This window comes from Diorhabda carinulata, chromosome 10, assembly GCF_026250575.1.
Source record: "Diorhabda carinulata isolate Delta chromosome 10, icDioCari1.1, whole genome shotgun sequence".
Lineage (NCBI taxonomy): Eukaryota > Metazoa > Arthropoda > Insecta > Coleoptera > Chrysomelidae > Diorhabda > Diorhabda carinulata.
The window spans coordinates 4,771,328-4,796,628 of NC_079469.1; the positions used below are offsets into that span (position 1 = coordinate 4,771,328).

The 25,301-nt window shown below is 32.5% G+C and overlaps 1 protein-coding gene and 1 long non-coding RNA gene across 3 annotated transcripts in view; one reads left to right on the forward strand and one right to left on the reverse strand.

Moving 5' to 3' along the window:
* Positions 1-671: 671 nt before the first annotated feature.
* LOC130898381 (uncharacterized) overlaps positions 672-25,301 on the reverse strand; it is a 55,140-nt gene continuing 30,510 nt past the window's right edge. Inside the window, exons 3-8 of one of the 2 annotated variants that reach the window (XM_057807633.1) lie at positions 19,294-19,452; positions 18,836-18,907; positions 17,837-17,931; positions 10,364-10,511; positions 8,075-10,251; positions 672-8,016 (exon numbers count right to left, since the gene is read on the reverse strand). In XM_057807633.1, coding sequence (XP_057663616.1) covers positions 7,996-8,016; positions 8,075-10,251; positions 10,364-10,511; positions 17,837-17,931; positions 18,836-18,907; positions 19,294-19,452 — 2,672 coding nt within the window. In that variant the 3' untranslated portion in view covers positions 672-7,995. Of the gene's footprint in view, positions 10,252-10,363; positions 10,512-17,836; positions 17,932-18,835; positions 18,908-19,293; positions 19,453-25,301 lie in introns of both variants that reach the window. The other variant, XM_057807632.1, reaches the window with a different exon arrangement.
* Positions 2,621-12,410, forward strand: LOC130898382 (uncharacterized). Its single transcript, XR_009059895.1, has 2 exons — positions 2,621-2,814; positions 9,697-12,410. It is a non-coding gene; the product is annotated as an uncharacterized LOC130898382 (long non-coding RNA).

Consider the following 25,301-nt stretch of genomic DNA (forward strand, 5'->3'; position numbering starts at 1 on the left):
GAACGTCCAGGAAAAAATAAATACAAGCAAATAGAGATGGTTTAGAAAGAATCGGAAAAGAGAATTGGCTTGAAGCAGTCGTAAACCGATAATAGATGAAGGGAACCAGTAGAGCGACTTCAACTTTATGTCTCAGGCATGTTGAGTTGTTTATATTGATATTGTATTGTTGGTTGCATATACAGCAATACACTTGATTTGCAATCTGTTTATGACATTTCGGAAACTATGATCGAGTTACCCAATCATGATCGAAATATTTGAAAAGTAATTCAGATAACGTTTGGAAAATGGTAGATTTAACGCATCAAATTGAAGTAATCAAAAGTTTTTGTAGATTAAGTTCTAAATTTTGAATATACATTGAAAGTGGAACGCGTCTTCGGAAACTTGGAAAATCACGATTGGTTCAAGATCCGCAATCAGCTGATAGGTGATCTATGTGATCAAGGATCATAGTTTCCGAAAACGAAGAATAAGTGTCTTCAAATCAACAATTTAGTTCTAAAATATCATTTATTTTTGTGTTTTGTGATAGATAAAAATTTATTGTCAAGATATTGAAAAATAATTGTTTCCCAGATTTTGTTTATAAGTTACGTAGTACAGTTTACTTCATAATGATAACCCTTTAGGTCCCATAGCGCTTAGTAATTAAGGTTATTAAAAGGTTTTGAATGGTCAAACTACAGTTCTGGTGAATTTTTATTTATTTTACAAATATCGCAAAGGCACAAATCTCAAAAAAATAACCAACCATTTATCAACAAAACTTAATTGATATAAGAACAACCAAAAATCTATACATATACATATCTGAACAACAAGAGAAAAAAAAACGAATAAAATTATTTAGAAACTTACATACTTTAACGTCAGTTCACTTAAACTTAATTTTTAATAAAAATTAATTTATATTTCCCCTTTGTAACAATATATTGTCATAGACGTGCGTTAAGCCACTTTTGATATATTTTTGGGGAACATGCATTCGTCTTTCAAAAACACACAGCTTTTTTCAAAAAACGAGGCTAAATCTCTTATATATTGCCAATCGACAAAAGAAAAAATTTTTTGAAAAAAGTTATATTAAAATTTCAGGCTAAATTTCTACTTATTTAATTGATTATCTAATCTACAGAATCATTTACATAATCTAGTTTTCGAAATTAAAATTATAGCTAATTAAATTTAATAAATATTTATTTTATAACTGATTTCGAGACTAGCTTTAGTTTTTTTTTGATAATTTTCGACACTACAATTTGGATTAAATACTTCCACAAAGGATACTTTAGTATTAATTAGTACTAGGACTTAGTTTAACTTAGAATTCAAAGTAATTGGCAGTATATATGAAATTCGGGGAAAATACACATTCTAATGCAAGTAAACATGATAATTAAGCTTGGCACCTACAGTGAATTATTTTAAAATAAAATAAAAATCATACGTTTCCAACTTAATTATACAGATGTGGCATCACTATATAATTAAAAAGGTGATGACCCCCACCTTTTTAGAAATATTATAATAGTAACGGTTTCAACGATAAAAAAAACAAAATTTAAAACAATTAACTATACAAAATCGTATATCGCATATTCGATACTTCATATAATTAGAAAAGTTCAAAGTGTTTTAAAAAAATTAGTTGAAAAGTCCATTTATTGATAGATACAAAATACAGGACATTTGCTTTTGTGAAAAAGTAATACGTAATGTTTATAAAGGGTGTTGTTGAGTAAAGCTGCTCCCTCATTAGCAAGTACAGTTTATTTACCGAACTGGCAGTCTCATATCGATATTTGTTCGCGATATATCGCATCAATCCGATATCATAATATCATCTAGCATCGATATATATTTATCGATATTTTTCATCCGATGTTTGATATATGTAATACTTCTATATGGTCAGTTACTATAAGTGGAAGGTGTTCCAACTAAGTGAAACAAATAGTGTATCGTTCTCTCTCTCCTCAGAGCGCTTCAGTTAGTACTGCGCATCTTTTGCGCGCATGAAGCTGTGACAACTGTTATCTGTTTTGTTTACTACAGTTTAAGATTCAAAAACGAAGTATAACTTGATTTTAGTGTTGTGCTGATATTATGTGGTGAATTGACCGTTATGTTTTTAATTTAAAAAGTATTAGAGATGGGACATAGTCGATTAATATAGATGGATTTATTTCATTATTTTTGTGACTGTTTTTCTTTGGGTTTTTGCACTGTTCTTTTTTTATCGGAAATTAATTCTTTTCAACCTAACAAAAAAAAAGTATTGTTTGGGAATATTCGAAAAAATTAACGTGATAACTGACAAATGCAAGGTATGTAAAAACATGTTAAAACGGCTGGCAATCATTTACGATATATCGAAAATATCGAGAAAAATATCGATACTTTTTTTGTATGAACATCCCTAGTCTGTACCGCATGCATATGGACGCTATGTTATCAAATAGAAACATTCGGATTGGTCGGTAGGATTCGTTTTAGGTACGATTTGCTCTCGGTATACTGTCTCCCTGTGCCTGTATACCATATCAGTCGAGACACTGCATCACTTGATTGAGTAGATGCAGAATATTTAACATTATTTCGCATTTTTTACATTAAATAATGTTAAAATAGAGGTTATTCTGAACTTAGAGTTAAAATTTTCAAAGCAGTTCTAAACATTTTATTTAAATTCATACAGATATCATAGGGAGCTTTTTTACGCGGTGTCCAATCTGCATTTTCGGTAAATGCTCGAAACGATACCAATAGATCAGGGAGCAGCCTAATCGTAACAATATTTGTAGGCAGGTTAGTAATAAGTACGATTTCTAATATAGAAATTTGTTTAAATAAATATAAAAATGCAAAAATTACCATAATATTCATCTAGATCAATATCTCCATTATTTTATTTAAAATGTTTTGTTTGCAATTGAAGTTTAGTAAAGTTCTATTAACACAGTGGCATGCAGATTACAACGAAATTATAGGGAGATCAATTTTTGTTATAATAATAATTTCAAGGTGCTTTTGTTATACTTTATATTCCCAAATTCTACCATACAAAAAAACAGCTTTAACGTTTGAACTGTTTAAATATTTGAAATATGATTTTTTTGGGATTTTGGATTAGAATTACTTTTTCAACAGAGTTATTTCAACTAATTTTTAGAATAAGGATTTTAAATATCAAGAGGTCAGCCTAAAGTTTAAAGTTTTCTTTGGCTGTTCCGTTTAAAGAAATATGAGAACATTCAGTCTCCGAAATGACATAGGCCTATTCGTTATTAAAACATTTTCATCAATATATCTCAACAACTCAATAACATTTTGAGCATTTTACCAATAACAGTATGTCGCCATTAACGGAATCATCTAATCATGCCATAAATTAATTTTTTTTGGTTTCTAGACAGGGTGGATAATATATTATTTACAACTTTTATTTCATTCATTTTTCAATTGAGAAGTCTGTAAACACTTTTTTATTTTTGTCTAGTTCTAGTTAGATACAGTTAAATCCGTGAAATTAGGTACATATTTTGATGGGTATATACATTATATAGTTAATTTTAAAGATTCGCACAACAAAACTCGCGAATTAAAGGTGAAAAAACAAAACTTAATCTCAATTTTGTTCATTTTGATTAGAAAAAAAATCATGACCAAATATAAAAAGAACCACTTTAGGTCATACAAATCACTATTTTATAGTATGGACTGAAGAACATTCAAGTCGTCCAAAATATAAAAAATTAGGGACTAGATATAAAATTTTGGGGATCATAATTGGTAACAAAAAAATATTTAAAAAAAACTGCCAACCATTGAAATTATTAGTTTCCACTGAAGAATTGGAGCATCCTGCAAATAATTTTCGAAATTTGGTAACATCTGATATTTCTTAGCCACCAAATAGTCAGGATTTAACATCTTTGAAAAAGTTTTTTACCTTTTATTAAATGAGACAATTTACTTTAACAATGTAGAAACCACCAGCATTATCAAAAACAGAATTTGACAATATAAAATTGCACTTGATATATTATCCACCCTATATATATTTCATTTTTTCAAATTACTTTGAAAAAAATTTGTTGATTTAGTCTAACAAACCATCAATAAAAGGGGGTCAATTTACAGAAAAAAACTTGGTGTATTCTTTTGGAAAATCGATTTTAAAATCTAAAAATGTCATTTTTAACCCATGACAGGTGTCATTATTTACAAATACCTGAGCATCTGTTTGGTAGAAATTTATGTACTATATAATGACGTTTTCGGAAACTATGATCGTGTTAAATCACGTTCGGTAACTAGCGGATCGCGTTCATAGTTTGGGTGAACTTGATATATCTTAATCTGACGTGTTTGAGTATTTCAAAATGGCGATTTAAGCACACTTTAATAATGGCCGCGGGTTTACGTCACATCGAAATCGTCAGATTAAAGAATGAGCCATCCTATGCTTTGAGGAAAAGTTCTGGTGGGTAAATGCGATCAGGGTTGTCTCATTTGTCTATGGTTGTTTGAACTTAAAAATTGCTGTCTACTATTAATTCTCACGAGCAACGTCATTGATAAGTTACTGAGATTTGCGATTTTCATACTTTAGTGCAAACTTCGTACAGAACTTGTAGATCATGTTTTAAATTTGAAATTTCCACCGAAAATTGAACGTGACGTTCGGAAACTGAAAGGTTATTTATCTAAACTGAGGTTATAGTTTCCGAAAAGTCCTATAAATCACAATTTTTAATGTATAATAGAGCAAATTTCAATTCAATCCAATTTTAAACAAAAATTTCGTCATTTTTTGAAGAAAATCTTAGTAAAAATTTAATAAATACTATTTATATGACTCCAATGTAAATATATAAATAAATGTTTTTCAAAGATTTCATCCATTCGGCGTCATAATATTCAAACAGACCGTTTGAAATTTGCAACATTGTATGTATAAACGAATCGTGTATTATATTTTTATGTGCACTCCAATTAATATTATTTTAACAATATACTAAAATATACATTGAAGTTTATATATTTCAACCAAATTATCAACTGGTCAATAGGTTTCGATACCTGATTATTGCATAATTATTCTAATATAAGGTGTGAATGATCAACAAATGATATATACACATGGAAAGGTACAAAAAAATGTAGGTATTAGACGAAAGTTTTTATGTTAAGTACTGTATAATATCTATTCGTCAAACACCTATTAAAAGTTGCTGTTTATTTCGCCATACAATGATTAAATATGATGAAACTGAAGGTACTAATTAAAATTATCAGTCCAATTTACACTAGTTCTTATAATTAATAGAGATGGAAAGGTTCAGTAGTTAAAATAGTAACAGCTGGAATATAACGATGTGATTATTTTTTTTTAAATTTAGTGATGTGATGAAATAATCCAGTCTGCAGTTACATGGTTAGTTAGCATTTGAAATTCAACAGATTTTTATCTGATCTGTTGTTAACTCACAAATTATTATTTAAGTTTTTTTTTAACCGATGGAAATCAATGAAATTGGTAAATTTATAGTTTTTGTATTGAAATAAGCATAAAGATACGAGAAATTTCAGAATTATTGGTGCACATTTGTGATTTTTATCTACAATGTGATACAAAATCATTTTCGTATCTGCCAGGTTGATAATTATAATAAAAATATTAATCCTTCTAATAATCGGATTGATTCGACTTTTTGAAGTGGATTTATGAATTAATTCAATTAATTATTTTGAGGGATTTATGAGATTGGGGCTTGATTGAAGAGGTTAAGGACGTACACTAAGAAAAAAGTCAAAAATAATATTCATTCGATAACAGGGAAGTCTCATGATGTTAAGCAGACCGCGAAACGGTTCCATCTTATGGTCCACCATCTTTTTGATTCCTCCATTTTAGTGAGTGGAAGGCGGTTAATCTCGATTATCTGAATTAGCAGATAACTGCGAAATAGATTAAACGGAAGTTAATCTATTCAATTAATGGTAAAAGCGGAAGTACTATTTTCAGGGGGATTTCGATAAATGAATTTTACGAAAAAGCCAAATTAGCATAATATTTATTTGACAAAACAAGACTAACTGAATATTTTCGATTTTTTTTTAACTATCAGAAAAGAAACTGAAAAATTTCTATATTTTTCTTAGTTTAGCTATTTTTGACAGTTTTTTCAGTGACCTCAATTATACCGTACATCAAATGACGTCACATGTAACTTTTAAGTGACATTTTCTGCAGTGTTACCATGATTTGTACATTATGGGAGATGTATACTCAAGTAAATTATCTAAATATACAAAGACCATACATGATGAAAGTGAAGAATTTTTTAAAATGTCTTTTTACGAGTAAAAATTTTAGGTTATGTGAAAATTCCTTTATTACAAATAAACATTTTTCAAGTGTATTTATATTGGGTGGAGGGTTAAAAAAAGATGTTTACAGTTTACAGAAAAAGACAAACCCTCAAGTATAACCCATATAATTGAAGCACAGAGAGCAAGATGGTTGGGACATGTAGGTACAATATGGATGGGTAAAACAAATATTGAAAGGTGGAGAAGATGAAAAAAGAGAAGAGGAAGAAATGGTCGAAGAATTTTAGGAGAGATTTGAGAACAGTGGGAGTGAGAAGGAGGCAACAAATACAAAAAAAGGAAAAGAGTGAAAGATCGCGAATCAGAAGGCAAGATAGGCCTAATAAATGGGTAAAAATGTAAAAATGGTGAGAAAAAAAGAAGAAGACTAGGGAAAAAGTAGTTGGAGAAAGTAAGAAGAGATTTGAGAACAGTGGGAGTGAGGAACAGGCTAAAAACAGAAAAAAGGAACGAAAAATTGAAAGAACTTGAAGCCGAGTGCCAGATAGATAGAAAGTGGAAAATACAGAAGGAGAAGATCAAGGAAAAAATGGTGGAAGGGGGTTAGAAAAGATTTGAGAACAATGGGAGTGAGGGTCAAACAAAAAACACAAAAAACCGAACGAAAGATCTCGAAGCCGAGGGCCAGATAGGCAGAAAGTGGAAAAAATAGAAGAGGAAGACCGAGAAACAAATAGTTTAATAAGGTACGAAGAGATTTGAGAATATTAGCAGTGAAGAACAGGCAAAAAGCACGAAAAAAGAGTGAAAGATCTCGAAGTCGCGAACCAGGCAGGCCTGTTGAGCTGATATACATTGTAAAAAACTTTTCTATCGTCGTTTTAGTTAATGATTTAGATATTTAAAAGGTTTTCAGTTTATAATAAACCAATAATTCTTTGATATATTGTTAAAATTGAAGTACTATGTGAAAAAATTTTTTTGTAGCAAAATTATCGTTTTCTTAATGATAAATGAGAAATTTTTTTTCAATATTTCAAACATTTGAATTGACTTAGTACCTTCAGTTGATCATTTTGTAGCGTTTAAACAGCAATAACTAATGATAATAAAAAAATTATTACATAATATTACAACATACCGCTCTGTGAGGTAAATCGTTACGTTTCGGAATAGAAATATTCGATTTTTGTCTGATTTCTTGTTGTAAATTCAAGAAATCCTCATTTTTTCCGTATTTACTTTCGTAAACTTCCAATTCGTCTTCGTCGTCTATTTTATTAACATCGTCGTTAGATTTTACCGATATCTGATCGTCAGTTTTTAAGTCCTCCCAATATTCCAGAAAATCCTCGGTATTTTCGTCAATGGAATTAGCGTCTTTACTAGTAAAAAGTGTAATTTCTTCATCGTCTTCTTCGACACTAACACTTTGTTCGTCAGAAAGTACGTTTAAAACTATTTCAGTATCACTGTTCTTCGAATCACAAAATTCTTTATAAATGATCGATGGATTTTTGAAAATTTCGACATCGGGGGTTGTTTCCCTCGTTCGACACATCCATTCTTTCACAGCCTCAGTGATGGGATAGAGACTTTTCGGTTCTTCAGGTATATCTTGGGTCTCCTCTTCACGTCGATCTGGATGTTCTAGAAAAACCTCCGGCGAGTCTGAAGCATTTAATTGGTCATTAGTTTGTTTACTTTCTAAAGATTGTTCGTCACTTACCGGATCTGCTTTGAGCAGAGGGATTTTCGTAAAATCGGGCGATTTCAAGAAACCAGTCGCTTCCGCCTTCTCACTTAACGGTATCTTGCTGAATATCGACTTGAAGAAACCATCTCCCTCAGTTATATTAAGTGACTTCATCTTTTCCTCCAAGTTACTGTACATTCCTTTTTGGATCAATTTATTTAGTTCCATCGATATTTCGTCGTTAGTTTTGCCTGTTTCGACTGCCAAATGAGTATCTAATAAAATATCGTAAGCATCTTCAGTAACAGTTAACGTACTCGTCGAACTGGATAAACTGGAAGCGATTACTGCTTTTGAAGGTTTTTTCTTTTTCTTTTTGCCTTTCTTTACTTCCACTTGTTCAATTACTTCAGTCTTAATGGGTGCTTCAATTTCTTCACGATCCTCTTCTACTCCAATTACTTCGTTATTCTGAAGTTGTTTATCCACTTTTTTAACGATCTTCTTTATTGGTGTCTTCGGTATATCAAATTTATCAGACAAATCTATATCGGTAATTATCACTTTTTTCGTTACTGGTTTTTGAGAATTTTTTTTCGATTTTTTCTTCGTAATATTATTATCTTCAGTAACTTCAATTTCTTCTATAATAGCAGAAGAAACAACGGTAGTTACTTCTTCTTTTTTCTCGATATCTTCTTTAACAATCATTTCGTTTTCTATTTCTGTAACTAATTTTACATCTGACGTTAGACAATTGTTTTGAATATTGTCAGATTCTGTTTGTGCTATGTTGTTAATGATTTCTCCTATTTTTTCTTCAGTTATTTCAACGGTTAATGTTTCTTCTTCCATTTTACTTGGAGGAATTACATCGACTAGTAAATTGACGTCGTAACTTTCGAATTGATCATCTTTATCTTCTTCTATATGTGTAGTATCATCAAAAGCCACATCGTTTTCTTCTAGGTTTTTAGTTTTACGTTTCTTTCGACTCGATACTGAAATCCATTGGTCTGGAAGTTTTGGTTGACTAGTTTTTGGAGATGTTTGTACAAGTTTTGGCGATTCTAATTGTGAATTATTGATTCTGTTAGTTGTTGCAGGATTTTTAATATCTTCCATCTGTTTTGGATTTTGTTTGGGACTTTTTTGCTGCCATTTGGGATTGGTATTAGAATGAGCCTTCCAGTTTCTTCTAAATCGTTCAGGACTATTCTTTATAAACTTTTCTTCAGTTTGGAATTCATTTTGGCCTTCTTGGTGGATATGTTTGATTTCATTGGATTCTGTGACATGCGTATCACCATTTTGTGGTGAATTTCTTGAGCTGATGTAAAAATTTCGTTTAAAACTATTCTTATATTTTTGATTGTTTCTAAAGGGTCTCTTCTTAGGACTTTGTTCGGAATCGATCTTAGTGGTATTCTCTTCCTTATTTTCTTGTTCTTTAGCTGCTTCTTCTAATTTAGAAACAACTGTAGCAATGTCGATAGTTTTGCTGTTTGTGATGACTTTTTCCGCAGGTTTTTCTGTTTGTAGGTTAGTATCGCATTTGGCAGTGTTAGATACCGTATGACAGACATTTTTATTTTGTTCATTCGTAGTAACTTTTTTATTTTCTTGCTGTTTACCAGTGTTTTCTTCGTTTTTAGGTGGAGAAGAGACGAAATTGATAAAATTTGGAAATATCTTTGGATCCGGAGGTAGAAAGTTGATTGGTATCCCTCCTGGAGGTATAAATGAAGGATTTACTTGACCATTAAATGGTACTACCGGTATAGGAACAAAGTTGGGAGGTACTTTAATAAACTGTACAGGACTGAGAGGTATTTCTGGTGTTCTAAAAGCTCGAGGAACAAATTCCTCGGCATCAGGCTTTAAATCATATTTTAAAGATTTCTGTGCTTCTGCATTACTTTTTACTTCGTCTGTAGAAGCGGTTACACTTGACGAAATTGTTATTTCCTCATTTTCAACTTTTTCAATTACATCTTCATTGATTTTGCAACTTTCTTCTGCTTTCGTACACTCAGTGGCGTTTGAAATGGGGACGGTTGTGGGTGATTTTTCGTCGTCGTTAATTTCTTCATCTTCATCACTACATTCGGTGCTCCCTTGAGTATTGTTTTGAGACCTCGAAGTCTTTCGACGTCTGCGTTTCTTTATTTTTCTAGTTTGTTCAGTAGGATAATCGCCTACCTCCACTTCTGAAACAAATAAAGTGAATTTGATATAAATTAAAATTTTTTCAGTACATTCCATAAATTATATAACAGTTTAAGATATTGTAGTATAAATGTAACTTTAATATAGACATACCTTGAGGCGGACATATTCCATTTAAGTAATACCCTGGGTATACCATGTTAAAAACGTTATGGCCATTGTAATCAGAAACATTATTTGTTTCTCCACCACTTAAATCTTGACTGGTTGCTTCTTCGTTGTTCGGACTAGTCGATTCCGTCTGCAACAATAAGTAATTTTTTTTTTATGAATCGAGAACGAATTAAAACGATGTTCTGACGAAATGAAAAGTTAGGTTATGTGAAAAATTTGGAAAGTAAATGTATATACACGCTCCTGTTTGATGTCTTCAAAAGAATCTTATGATGAAGTTGAATCAAAAAGATTTATTTATATTAAATAGTCACATGCACATAAGTAAACAATTAATAATTATTTGACATTCTATTTTTGTCAAACGAACAAAAATGATGATTTTATACTGTTTCAAACAGTTCTTAAGAATTTGTATGAAAGTTACACACAAAGTACCCCAAACTTAACTCGAAACGCTTGTAGCAAGGTCCATGGGTTGTTGGCCTCATATAGTAGACAAAGTACGTTTGTAAAAATTTGCACGAGTCAGTGATAAGTCTCAACAAGCTCAGACAAAGCTTCAACTTGCTATGTCGATCGATAATTTTATCATAGGAGCGCTCGAAGCTCAAGTTGTTTTGAAAAATGTCTAACATTGAGTTTCATGTTATAAAATTTTTGAAAAAGACCAATACAAATCAAAAAAAGAATGGAGACTTGTATCCATCATTTTAAACAATTTCAAATTGGTTCTAAGTTGTTTTGGTGGGGACGAGAACCATTAGGATCATAGGAGTGCCAAAAAAAAATAACGCTGCTTCGCTTTACAAGGCCACTGAACACGAATGTGTCTTCACAAAGATTAAACACCCACCATATAGCCCTTATCTAACCACGTTCGACTATTTTTTGTTTGCAAAGCTGAAAGAAGAGTTGACGAGCAAAATATTTAACAGCGGTGACTAAATTAACAGGCGACGTGCGAACGCTTTAGTCTACACCCTATTCGTGATAATTTTGTCCACGCTTTAACGTCACATATCAAAATCACGTGACAAACGCATACATATGTGATTGGCTCTTTTCTAAATCTACGAAAGTCGCTACGAACCTACGAACCACCAAAGGGAAAAAATAAAATTCGTTTATGAAAGTCACCAATGGCAGACGGCAACGACAAACGGCAACTATGAATGGTTTTATGTCAACGTCAACGATAATACGAAAGTTTATGAATCGGTATTTAGTGTCAATAGTAAATCTAGCAAATATTAACCTCTTTTTTTCTTATTTCTGCACTTTTTGAAACATTTATGAAGAGCTCTCGGTATAATGAATGACTTACTTTTCCACATCGCCACTGTACAACTTTTGCAAAAGAATCCATCAATTTTTTCGCTTTCTATTAACTTCATAAGAACCGATTCGAGATTATTCAACTTTGACAGAACGCCAGTGTAATTTATCGTCACGTGACGGTGTGAAACGTTTCAGAGCGTCAAAGGCAAGCATAAGACCCTTTCACACTCGAGTGGTGCCTGCTGTGTGGAGATCCCTGTGGTTATTGATCTTGAACATCTGTAGTTTGTAATGTTCTGGAATTACGTGCCTTGAGAGCCGATTCCACAGGCTCCAAAGACATGAGCCCCAATAAATTGAAGTTCTGAGCGTCTGCAGATGAACTCGGTGTTCATGAACCACGTCTGCCGGTCGAGTAGCTCTTGCAAAAACTGTTCTAGGCGAGATTATGTTGGATAGCTCGGAAGAGCATTTGCTGTGGTAGTATCGGCGACATTTCTTCTATGCTCTGAGCTGTCCAAGTTTGTGGTCAACTCTGGATCGCCTATAGGTCGACTTGCTCTCTTCTGTTTTGAGTCTAACATCCTCATGGTGTGCTTGGGAGTTGAGTTCCAACTGTGCGAGCAATACTCATGATATGGGCGAATCTGGACCTTGTAGAGGATTAGAAGCTGTTGCGGTGGATAAAGCTTTTTGGTGCTTTTTGGCTGCAAGTTTCTCGAAAACTATTTTAAATAAAATAAAACCAATTCCAAATATTGTCATCACATCCATTGCTATATAACTTTTTCTGTTCTATTTAAAGGGAATTTATTATAGTTCAAAATGATGGAGTGAACCTCTCCGCATGAATTCTTATATAACTTCCCTTCCGCGTTGTCTCGGTCTATTCCGATACGACAAACAACTAGTTCAAACAGTTAAATTTAATTTTGTCAATTTTCACTCAAACGTTTCCTAATGGCTCTTGATTTATTTATTTTTTTCGACTGGATGTCGAGCCGCATTCTGTAACGTCTGCAGTTAGTTGTTTGTTAAGTTTTCACTATTTGTTTTTGAGAAAATAGAAAACAAAAATAAACTCTTCTAGGCCAGGTACATTACTTAACAACACTATTTTTAATTATCCTTTTAAATTTAGTTTGTCTGTAGGCTAGTTGGAATCAATTAAAACAAGCTATCAGCTTTGCACGATTTCATGTTTTCCAAATCCAAAGTATTTTTACATTTTCCTCGGTATTTCAAACGGATTAAATGTTACGTTACATTAATTGTTATATTGTGTAATTGACTGGAATTAGATGTTTTGCGTGTCATCAAAATACTACCCAACATCTAGCATACATTTTATTTATTATTTTGGCACAAATATTGAAAATATGATGAAAAACTTTTTTCAAATTGAGTGTTAAACATCAAATTTTATAATAAATAACTATTACCTTATCAAACTTCGTAATAAATCTAACTAAATCATCATATATTCAGAAAAAATTTGCATTCTAATGTATGACAAACTGTATTAATGTTGCATTAAATTGCTCCAAATTCAATCTTTCAATTCTACATGTGTAGTTGCTTCCCAACTTCAGATGATCCTGTGCAAACCGCAGGCGTGCTTGCCGATGAATCGGCGTTTTGGGGGTCAGGTTATTTTTCTGTAGTCTTCGTCTTACTATCCACTGACTAAAATTCACTCCCCACGGAGCTGTCGTTGCACTTGAAGGGCTTTTTAAGTTGACGATTTCTAAATGTTGAAGCGTCATCACGAGTGGTTGTAAATCACCTTCTGCTTGTTCCAGGTCGTCTATGAAAGGATCCAGTCTTCGCATAACGCTGTTGTCTAACAACAGCTCGCTAACCAAGTCCTTTTTGGATTAAAGCTACACACTTGAACACAGGTTTTGTCATAAATAAAATTTCTGAACGCAACCATAATATGTGACATTTGACAACCAACCTATATGTCATTCCATTCTCTATATTGATCGATACCTCAGACAAAGAGTGCTTCCTTCTATATTTGTGAGTGAGAACTTTCTTTATTTCGGTGATGCTTTGTGATAGTGACATTTCATTTTGTGGTAAAGTCACAGTGGACACCTCGACCTGATTCATCACAGATTTCTGTCACATAACAGACTCAAAAGAGGAGCTTATTCAGCGTGTTTTTCCCAGTTCAATAACCATAATTGACTGCGTGAACGAGCAATATTAGCGACGAAAAATGAAGATGTCGACGATCTCAATGCGAATCTTCAGAATTTTTTCCCAGGTCAGTTGGTTTCCTTCAAATCAGTTCGTTTTATTTTATATTTCTCATACTTTAAACTGAACTTTTAACAGTACTTCTTCTTGTTAAGGTTAGAAAGGCCTCAGCCGCCAGGGCTATTCGGCCTATTTTTTAGCGATTTTATACGACTTCATCTTTGGTTTTATTTACAGTGCAGACTTACAAATACTGACGAAGTTCAAGGCTTATTATTTAATGTTTGAAGCACTTGGAAATTCAAACACCATGTCTTGCACTGAAAACGGACCGTAAGCTCTATTCGTAGTCTTTAGAGAACTGTGGAGACAGTAAATAATAGAGTTATAAAAATGTTAGATGATACATGAGATATGATCTCTTTTCTGGATAAGTTAACACCGGGGAAAACCAGATGTTTCTCCTCGGAGAGCTGATAAATTGCGAGTATAAATTTTTTCTTTCGACGAATTAAGAGTTCCAAATGTTGAGCGCCTTTTTTTCTATTATATTACTTTCAATGGACTGAACCACATCAGAATGGGGTCTGTTTTGTGATTTCCTTTAATATGAGAACGTCTGGAATCAAACCAATTCGATGTCTTTCCTTGCTGATACAACTCATAAAGCAGTTTCCTAATTGTAAGATTGAAGGGATTGGAGGATGATTCGCTCTGGGAATCAGAGAAAATTATAGCATTGGAGATAATGGAATTTAAGATTTTTTGTAAAGCAATATGTATAATCAGCTAGCTGTGAGGTAATCATGACTGTAGATTCTGTGGAAAAGACTACGAAGCATTTTTGATTTATAATTTTATCCTTTAACATTTTTTTTTTCAATAAATGAACTTCAAATTTAATATCGTTATATATTTTCTTAATAAAACGATGATAATCAGTGCCCTAATATGTAAGTCCACTTGCGTAATTGAATTGTGCAAAGTTTTATCATTATTCTGAGCTTAAAAATGTAACGTAATAATTTGAATAACTCGCGATGTTGCTAAATTTACTTCTATTAACGACAATTATAATTGAGAGCGTTCAGGTCCGTCTCGAGAATATTGACAATACTTTAAAGATACTGTTTAACGTTTTCAGAATGTTACGAGTTGAAAATGGTGAGGTGATAATTGGTTCTGGTATAAAAGATATAGAAAAAAATAATTCTTTATTGATCAGAAACCAAAAACAAACTAGTAACGTATATTCATACGAAGTTTTTTTTTAGTACGACTATGTTGAGTGCTTCTGTTTTAAGATAAGATAATAAGACTTACGCACGATTTTTAGACCGAGAATGTTTACGATGCTTCTTTTAATAGGTGAAAGATTTATTGTGAGATGATAAAAACATCACTTTTATAGAGTTAATAAAGTTTGTACAATAAGAAACAGTCAAACAACACAATATTTATTTCTTAATTTATGCCGAGAAGCAGTACTTAATATTTGAACTCGAATTTTTAATGAAAATAACCTGTTTTATTTAATTTTAATAAGTAAATAATGATGTTAATGATAATGATTATTGTAACATGTCATTCAATTTGTTACGATTTACTTCCAATATTTTGAATATGCCTTTTGTTCACGTATTGTGGGTCACTTCTATTTTAATTGTAACATTTAAGTTTTTTAATTTGTTATCGACCTGCCACTCCGTTCGAAGAATTCAATAAAACCTCGGTATGTATTCTAAATCGTCCTCTATCTGTCTACATTCTGCAACAAAGTAATAAAATTATAAAACATCTTATTAACTTCACTTTTTATATATTTAGTGCTCACAAAATTTCAGTTATCATCAATATCAATTTCCTTTTGTTTTAAGCAAATTTTAAATAATAATTTCCATGTAAACTCGTATTTTCTATTTATTTGGAGAACACAACAATTAAAATAAAACAGATTCCTGTTTGGTTATATTTTAAAAAATCAGTTCTTTTTATATGTTAGAGCATAAGCTCCTTTTTATTCAAATCTATTCTACCTACTCGTCCCTTCTTTAGTAATTTCCATTTGTGTTCCCGTTTCCTTCCTTTATTTTTTTTTTCGCAGTTATACAGCTGCCAGATTGAGAGTTCAGCGACTCTTAAATTACTCAACCAGTGCACCACAAACAAACAAATTCAACTCTAAAAGAGTACAAAAGTGCACAACGAATAAAAAGTATTTAGAACTTAAAAACAACGCAGATTTCTATATATTAAAGATAAGATTGGGACTTATCTATCGAAATCCGGAATAGTTGCAGCCCTTTACTGGATTTCTCATTGTTGGAGTTGATTTGTTTGTTTGTGGTGCACCGTTTGAGTTCTTTGGGTGTAGTTGAATTTTAAACCTGGCAGCACTAAAACTGCAAAAAAAAAAATAAAATGTGGAAGGAAACAGGAACACATATGCAAATTCCTAAAGAAGGAATGAGTAGGTTGAACAGATTTGAATAAAAAAGTGCATTATCGAGTTTACCGTCCGCGTTCTCTCCAAGCACTTCACGAGGATGATTTCGATCGCACATTTGTAATAGGATGAAACAGTCTTCTTGATAAACGGTACTGTCAATCGGAATATTGGAACGATGAGAATCCTCACGTATTCATTGTAGAAAAATTAAACCTGCCTGGGATGTGTGTAGTTAGGTATCCATGCAGGAGGCCTCGTGGGTCCGTACTTTTTTGAGTGACGGTTCAAAGTTTTTTGGAAATGCTTGAAGATTTACGTGGACAAACAGATAACGATCTAATACTCGCGAACATCCGTCATTTCATGCATACTTCAATGTTCATTTTGGAGAATATGATTTTTTCCTGTGGGGTCATCTCAAGGACTGCGTTTTTATAAGAGGACCACTTGTCCTTTCCGATTGCAATTGAGGAAAAATTTGAAACTTCTCGCGGGCAGCTTGACGTGCTTCGCCGGACCTGCCTCTCCGTTGAAAAACGTTGCCGAAAATGCATATACCAAGATAGGCATCAATTAGAACAGTGATTTTTTTCGTATCCCTTTGTATTTTCTTTTAATAAATTAATTTAGACACCGCATTTTTTCTCTCTTAATGCGAATTTGTTGCCCGACTTATACCGATCTCTGTATGTTAGAGGATAAGCTCCTTTTTATTCAAATCTGTTCAACCTACTCATTCCTTCTTAGTAATTTGCATATGTGTTCCTATTTCCTTCCACATTTTTTTTTCGCAGTTTTACTGCTGCCACGTTGAAAATTCAATCACGCTCAAAGAACTCAAACGGTGCACTACAAACAAACAAATCAACTCCAAGAACGAGAAATCCAGTAGAGGGCTGCAACTATTCCGGATTTCCATAGGTAAGTCCCAATCTTATCTTTAATATATAGAAATCTGAGTTGTGTTTAAGTTCTAAATACTTTTTATTCGTTGTGCTCTTTTGTACTCTTTTAGAGTTGAATTTGTTTGTTTGTGGTGCACTGGTTGAGTAATTTAAGAGTCGCTGAACTTTCAACCTGGCAGCTGTATAACTGCGAAAAAAAATAAAGGAAGGAAACGGGAACACAGATGGAAATTATTAAGGGAGGAATGGGTAGGTAGAATAGATTTGAATAAAAAGGAGCTTATCCTCTAACATATAAAAAACTGATTTGTGTGTGTGTATATATAAAGAAAAATTGAAAATATGTTTTATAATTTTACTAAAATAGACAGATAGAGGACAATTTAGAATACATACCGAGGTTCAATTATATTCCTCGAATGGAGCGAGTGGTCGATGAAAAATTAATTTATCCAAAAATTCGAAGGTACAATTAAAATAGAAGTGACTACTGAGCCACAATACGTGAACAAAAGATATACTCAAAATATTTGAAGCAAAACGTAACAAGCCGAATGACATGTTACAATGTATATATTTAGGTTATAATTAATTTTTAGAAGTACTTACCAACGAACCGATGCTATACCTCTTGGATTTTGGATTCGTGATTTCGGTGTAATACGTAGGGGGATTATATAACATCAGGGGGTACGGTTCGAAACCTGAAGCAAAAAAATATATTTGTATGTACTATATTTTACAAAATAAGTCGAATATTTAGGATTTGTTCATGTTTCTACCAGAAAACAGAAATTTGTATGAGCAAAAAATTATACCAAGAAAATTGTTTATAAAGATACAGTTACAAATTTGTTTTATTTATATTTGGATCTAGCTTATATTGAATTCCACATGTTCATATGCGTCTGAAGAAATCTGTTTTATAAATAGATAATGTGGATATAATATCACAAATCACTGATTGAGAATATATGGTTACGAACTCGTCCACGACATAGACCGTGAAGCTCTATTCGATTATGTTAATAGAATCCAACAATTGGTCGACACGCCCGGTACAAATCTTTTAGTTCTTTTTTATTAGCTGTTTACCTTCTAGAATCTGATTTAAATTTGTTGTGTATAACAGGCGCTGTTTTATATGTCAGTGAATAATTGGATGTCGTAGTAACCGGTGAATTTAAACAAATAAGTGAGTGAATAGTCAAGTCTAAATTTAGTAAATAGTGCATAATTTAATGTTTAGCTTCGTGCAATTAGAACATTATCCTCCCGTACAGCTGCAAACACTGTGTTAGTCTTACCATCTCAGGGCCCACTTTAATGGATCTTTTCTAAAGTTCAATTGGAGACTTTGAACACTTCTTCGCATCAATATAATGTTTTTTTTTTTTCGATAATTGGTATTCTAGAATGTAAACAAACAAAAATGACTTACTGTGAACAGGTTATAAGAAACCATCCATAAATTTGTACCCGGCGCGTCCATAAAATTTTAGATTATCTTAACATAATCGAACAGGACCAGCTTCACGGTCCATGTCGTAGCAATACTAAATGAATTATGTATGTATATTATATAAGATATTCATTTTAAAAACTTACTATTTACATAATAAATTCCATTATGGTCAACGAAACCATTGGGGAAGACGAACTGCGAATCGTATTCCAAGTCTGGAAATGAAAATAATTATTGTAAAATAATTGTTACTATAGTAAAAGCTAGTGAGACTTTGAACTCATGCAGTTCTAATTAGACTTCCAATAAAAAAAGGGAATTTACAAGTTTCGGTGTTTTTTAGCCTCGTCAGCATAACACAACTTTCATAATCTGGCACTAATGCAAAATATAACCATCGAATTAAAACTGTTTAAAATTGAAACTAGTGCATTTGTATTTTGTACCCAAAGTTTTATAAGGTTAAAATTGCAATAATACAATGTTACAACTACCCTAGGTTCGATGTATTTCAACTACTTTGAAGACAGTCACATAATACCAATTCTGTTTTCGATTATTTGACGATTTGCCACAACATGAATTGCTTCCTATATATTACCTGTAGATTGATGATCGGGAGTTCCGTTTCCTGTAGAGTTGCTCGCGGAAGTGGTGGAAGTACCAGTAGACGTCTGCATTTGGTAGGTTTTTGGTTTGCTTAAATAACCTTTTTTAAACAGGACGTCTTGTCGAGGAGTTGTGATTCTAGTGTACTCATCTGAAATTAAACAAAAATCAACTAGAAACAAGATATAGTGAGATTATGAATGATTTCCAATACATTGTTTAATAATGTTCACTCATTTTTTACAATAAAATTGACGTTTAATGAAATAACTGCTTATTTTATCCACCTCTGAACCATAATTCAAATCTACGACTAGATATGACCTTTAAGGTCTGAAAAGACCGTCACAGTTTTGGTACAATACCTACAGTTGATTTAACTGCTATATACGTTACCGGCAAAATCCGATTTCAGGACAAACTAGTTTTGCCTAGGCCAAACTAGTTAATCCTAATATAAATACACTAGTACGCCTTAGTCTAAACCAATTTAACAGAGTTTTCTTCTTTTTCAGTATGGATGAACCTACGTTAGGAAGATCAAAAACAATGGAGGGAAAAGTTTTTGACATAAATTTTACAAAATCTTCTCATTATAATGAGGTTAGATTAGGTTAGGAAATGATACTCTGTACCAAAGCAAACCATGTAAAAATAAATAACAATTTTGAAAATTGAGATATGATTATTGCTTTTATTTAAAAAAAAAACACTTTTTGTTATTTTTTATAGTACGATTGTTTGTATTACCAATTATCCATAGCTTTTAACGACGAATCATTATTATTTTAATAAAAATGATTATGTTTATCCATTTATTTTGAATTTCTAGATATACTATAAAGTTTAGACTAGGCCGTACTAGCTTAGCTTCTAGATTATACGTATTTATATCAGGATCAACCAGTTTGGCCTAGGAAAAACTAGTTTGTTCTAAAACCGGGTTCGCTTTTTACTTTACTCTCTATGACAGTTTATCGCGAGAAAATAGAGAATTGAAATTGAAAAAATTAATTTAGACGATTCTAGTGATATTGAATTAGAATAAGAAATTGTGAGAAACTCCCTATCAGATCGAAAGACCCTGGTCCCCTATTTTTCATTAGAATTTCAAGAATCGCCCGCGATTTTATCTGACTATATCTCAAATTAAGATTTTAAGAATTAGAAATACAGTTTCTGAATGTATGAACGGACTATGTCAAATTTAATTCCCATTAAATTTTAAACTTTTCCAGAATCACAAAGTTTTTTACGTATGAACGGACTATATCAGCCTTATTTTTTAATGTACTGTTCAAATTTTAAAAATCAGGAATCCAGTTTGTAAATATATGAACGGACTATAATTTCTATTAAACTTTCCACATTTTCAGAACCATGGAGTTTTAATTGAAGATTATGAAGTTTAAAGTGTACGAATGGATTATATCAAAATTAATTATTAATGTACTGTTCAAATTTTATTAATCACTTTGTGAATTTATGAACGGACTATGATGAATTTAATTTCTATCAAACTTTCGACTTTTTCCAGAATCACAAATTTTTTTACGTTCTAACCTTAAAATGTAATATACTGTTCGGATTCTAAGACTTTTTCGGAATCATGAAGTCTTGAATATACGAATGGACTATATCAAACTTGTATTTCAACACACTGTTCAGATTTAAAGAATCAGAAATACAGTTCGTTAAATGTATGAATTGACTATGATTTCTATTAAACTTTAGATCATGAAGTGTACTAATGTATCAAAATAAATTTTTAATGTACTGTTCAAATTTTATTAATCGCTTTGTTAATTTATGAACGGATTATGATGCAATTTCTTAAAGGCCGCTTGACATGATGCAATTCAACGTGAAATGCAATGTAGGACGCAATATTTCTCGATCAAAAGCATGCGCAGATGAAGTTCATCTGATTGTTTCATGCAAGTTCTTGACATTATCGGTTTTGTGCCGTTTTTATTGCATATAAGTTGCAATCTAGTTACTTTTGGCTTAATAGATCAGCTGACTCGTGAAACTTAGCAAAATATTAGATGAAATTTGAGGTTAGGAATTTGTTTACTTTTACTGTTTACAGAGACTTGCATGCAATTTCTTACACGTTGTATTGCATCATGTCAAGTGGCCTTTAGGTTTGTACATAGCCTAGTTTTCTGCAATTTTAACCATTATAAAGATATATTTTATGTTATCTTTTGGGATATTGACTTTTATCTTATGTTATTTCAGTTTGTGCTTTGCAATAATCTGAAATAATCATGGTCCGCGGTTGAGTTGTTTCGCAGCTATTGAGAGCATTCCAAAAGCTTTTAAATTGTATCTTCGATTACTTTTCTTGTACCACAAAATATATAGCGTCACCCTCGTATAACTATTTTTCTCGATGTTAATGATGGAAATTTAAAAAAAAAGCGTTTCATTATATAGTGACAGTTTTATTTAATTTGATGATATCGTCAGAATGAACGTGAGAATGTAAAAATTAACTTTGAGGAAATTGTTTGAAACTCAAACTTTGTGTGTTTAGCGTTCAACAATCTTTCCGTACATTATAAAAGATATAAATCATAATTTAATAGTCGTACTTGTGTAAATAACTTTATCTAATTCATTCAAGGGAACAAATTTCGTCGTGCAATAAATTATTATCTTTTTATTATTTCGTAATTATTGTTTCATGTGGGTCATGTCGATTTTGTTATTTGGTTTCAACTTACATCGAAAAATACACTCGAAAGTTAATAAACCATTTATATACAAGATGATTCACTAATCTGCCTAAAACTTCCTGAAACATTTAAGATTTTGACTCTTCCAAAACCCGAATAAATGATTATAATAATGTATTCTTCTGGTTCTTTTCCATGTGTTCGAAGATATTATTTACCAAGAAACCAAACTGGAACCTTTGTAAAGTACAGGAGAATACATTTACAAGAAAGAGTTCCAGGAGATGAATGTGACCTCAAAGAAACCAGATACAAAGGCTTATAAGTGAACTGAAACTGAAGGACGAGCTATTATCGTCTCTGGACGCACCCTGTAAGAGTGTATCTAGTAAAAAATATTCTATACGGAAGAGAAAGAAGCTCTAGATTCTCTAGAGAGAAATTGACCCCATAGAAACCAGATACAAGACTTTATGAGTGAATTGGAACTAGAGGACGAGCTATTATCGTCTCTGGAAGCACCATATGAGACTGTATCTAGTAAAAAAGATCTTGTACGGAAGAGGAAGAAGCTCTAGATTCTCTAGAGAGAAATTGACCTCATAGATACCAGATACAAGACTTTATGAGTGAATTGGAACTAGAGGACGAGCTATTATCGTCTCTGGAAGCACCATATGAGACTGTATCTAGTAAAAAAGATCCTGTACGGAAGAGGAAGAAGCTCTAGATTCTCTAGAGAGAAATTGACCCCATAGAAACCAGATACAAGACTTTATGAGTGAATTGGAACTAGAGGACGAGCTATTATCATCTCTGGAAGCACCCTATGAGACTGTATTTAGTAAAAAAGATCCTGTACGGAAGAGGAAGAAGCTCTAGATTCTCTAGAGAGAAATTGACCCCATAGAAACCAGATACAAGACTTTATGAGTGAATTGGAACTAGAGGACGAGCTATTATCGTCTCTGGAAGCACCATATGAGACTGTATCTAGTAAAAAAGATCCTGTACGGAAGAGAAAGAAGCTCTAGATTATCTAGAGAGAAATTGACCCCATAGAAACCAGATACAAGACTTTATGAGTGAATTGGAACTAGAGGACGAGCTATTATCGTCTCTGGAAGCACCATATGAGACTGTATCTAGTAAAAAAGATACTGTACGGAAGAGGAAGAAGCTCTAGATTCTCTAGAGAGAAATTGACCTCATAGAAACCAGATACAAGACTTTATGAGTGAATTGGAACTAGAGGACGAGCTATTATCGTCTCTGCAAGCACCATATGAGACTGTATCTAGTAAAAAAGATCCTGTACGGAAGAGAAAGAAGCTCTAGATTATCTAGAGAGAAATTGACCCCATAGAAACCAGATACAAGACTTTATGAGTGAATTGGAACTAGAGGACGAGCTATTATCGTCTCTGGAAGCACCATATGAGACTGTATCTAGTAAAAAAGATCCTGTACGGAAGAGGAAGAAGCTCTAGATTCTCTAGAGAGAAATTGACCTCATAGAAACCAGATACAAGACTTTATGAGTGAATTGGAACTAGAGGACGAGCTATTATCATCTCTGGAAGCACCATATGAGACTGTATCTAGTAAAAAAGATACTGTACGGAAGAGGAAGAAGCTCTAGATTCTCTAGAGAGAAATTGACCCCATAGAAACCAGATACAAGACTTTATGGGTAAATTGGAACTAGAGGACGAGCTATTATCGTCTCTGGAAGCACCATTTGAAACTGTATCTAGTAAAAAAGATCCTGTACGGAAGAGGAAGAAGCTCTAGATTCTCTAGAGAGAAATTGACCTCATAGAAACCAGATACAAGACTTTATGAGTGGATTGGAACTAGAGGACGAGCTATTATCGTCTCTGGAAGCACCATATGAGACTGTATCTAGTAAAAAAGATCTTGTACGGAAGAGGAAGAAGCTCTAGATTCTCTAGAGAGAAATTGACCTCATAGAAACCAGATACAAGACTTTATGAGTGAATTGGAACTAGAGGACGAGCTATTATCGTCTCTGGAAGCACCATATGAGACTGTATCTAGTAAAAAAGATACTGTACGGAAGAGGAAGAAGCTCTAGATTCTCTAGAGAGAAATTGACCTCATAGAAACCAGATACAAGACTTTATGAGTGAATTGGAACTAGAGGACGAGCTATTATCGTCTCTGGAAGCACCATATGAGACTGTATCTAGTAAAAAAGATCTTGTACGGAAGAGGAAGAAGCTCTAGATTCTCTAGAGAGAAATTGACCTCATAGAAACCAGATACAAGACTTTATGAGTGAATTGGAACTAGAGGACGAGCTATTATTGTCTCTGGACGCACCCTATTAGACTGTATCTAGTAAAAAAGATTCCCAGATCCCTTAGAGAGAAAATGACCTCATAGAAACCAGATACAAGGATTTATAAGTGAACTAGAACTAGAGGACGAGCTATTATCGTATCTGGAAGCACCCTATGAGACTGTATCTAGTAAGAAAGATTCTGTACGGACTTATGGTGGTGTTGTCAGGACTTATGTAGAACGTTTTAATCCTGATAAACTTCGTCAAATGCTTTCTCTTTACCCTAAATACTGGAATTTATATTTGGGTTGCTATCCTTGATATATCGGCTGGTGCAATCTATATAAAAATTGTTGTGAACCAATTAAAATTACAAATTCACCAGCACATGGTTTAGAATACTGTAAATTATTTTAAAATTTATTTCTGCATTTATTTTTGGTTTATTCATTTATTTTATTTTATTTATTTTTCTTTGAAAAAACGTACTAATTGATAGTATTATCATTAATTAACATAAATAAAGCATAATTATATGAAAAAGGTGAAAAAATCATATATTATATAAATTAATATTCCAATTATTTGCAATATATGACAAGTAATGAAAACTACTTCAAATAACTCATACATACAGAATTTTTGAAACTTGTCACTACCCCACTAAACTAATAAAACATCTTCTACCCGTTTCGATATCGGTATCGTCCTCAGAGAATGAATCTAAGCTAAATATAAAAATTGTTTGGACAGTTCTGGTTAAAGCTCTATCTTGTTGTTTTTCTATAAAGAAGTCGGAGTACTGAATTACTGAATAATCAAAAAGTTCGATACGTATTAGCAAAAAGATGAGAAAGAGAGTGAGGGAATAAAAAATGTCGTGAAGAAAATAGGGAACTGATCGTTCCAAAGGGGTGCAAGATCGCGATCTTGGTGATTACGTTTCACCAAATCTTCAGACAATGAAACTCAACTTAACAGAGACGGGCAGGACAAATTTTTTGCCTC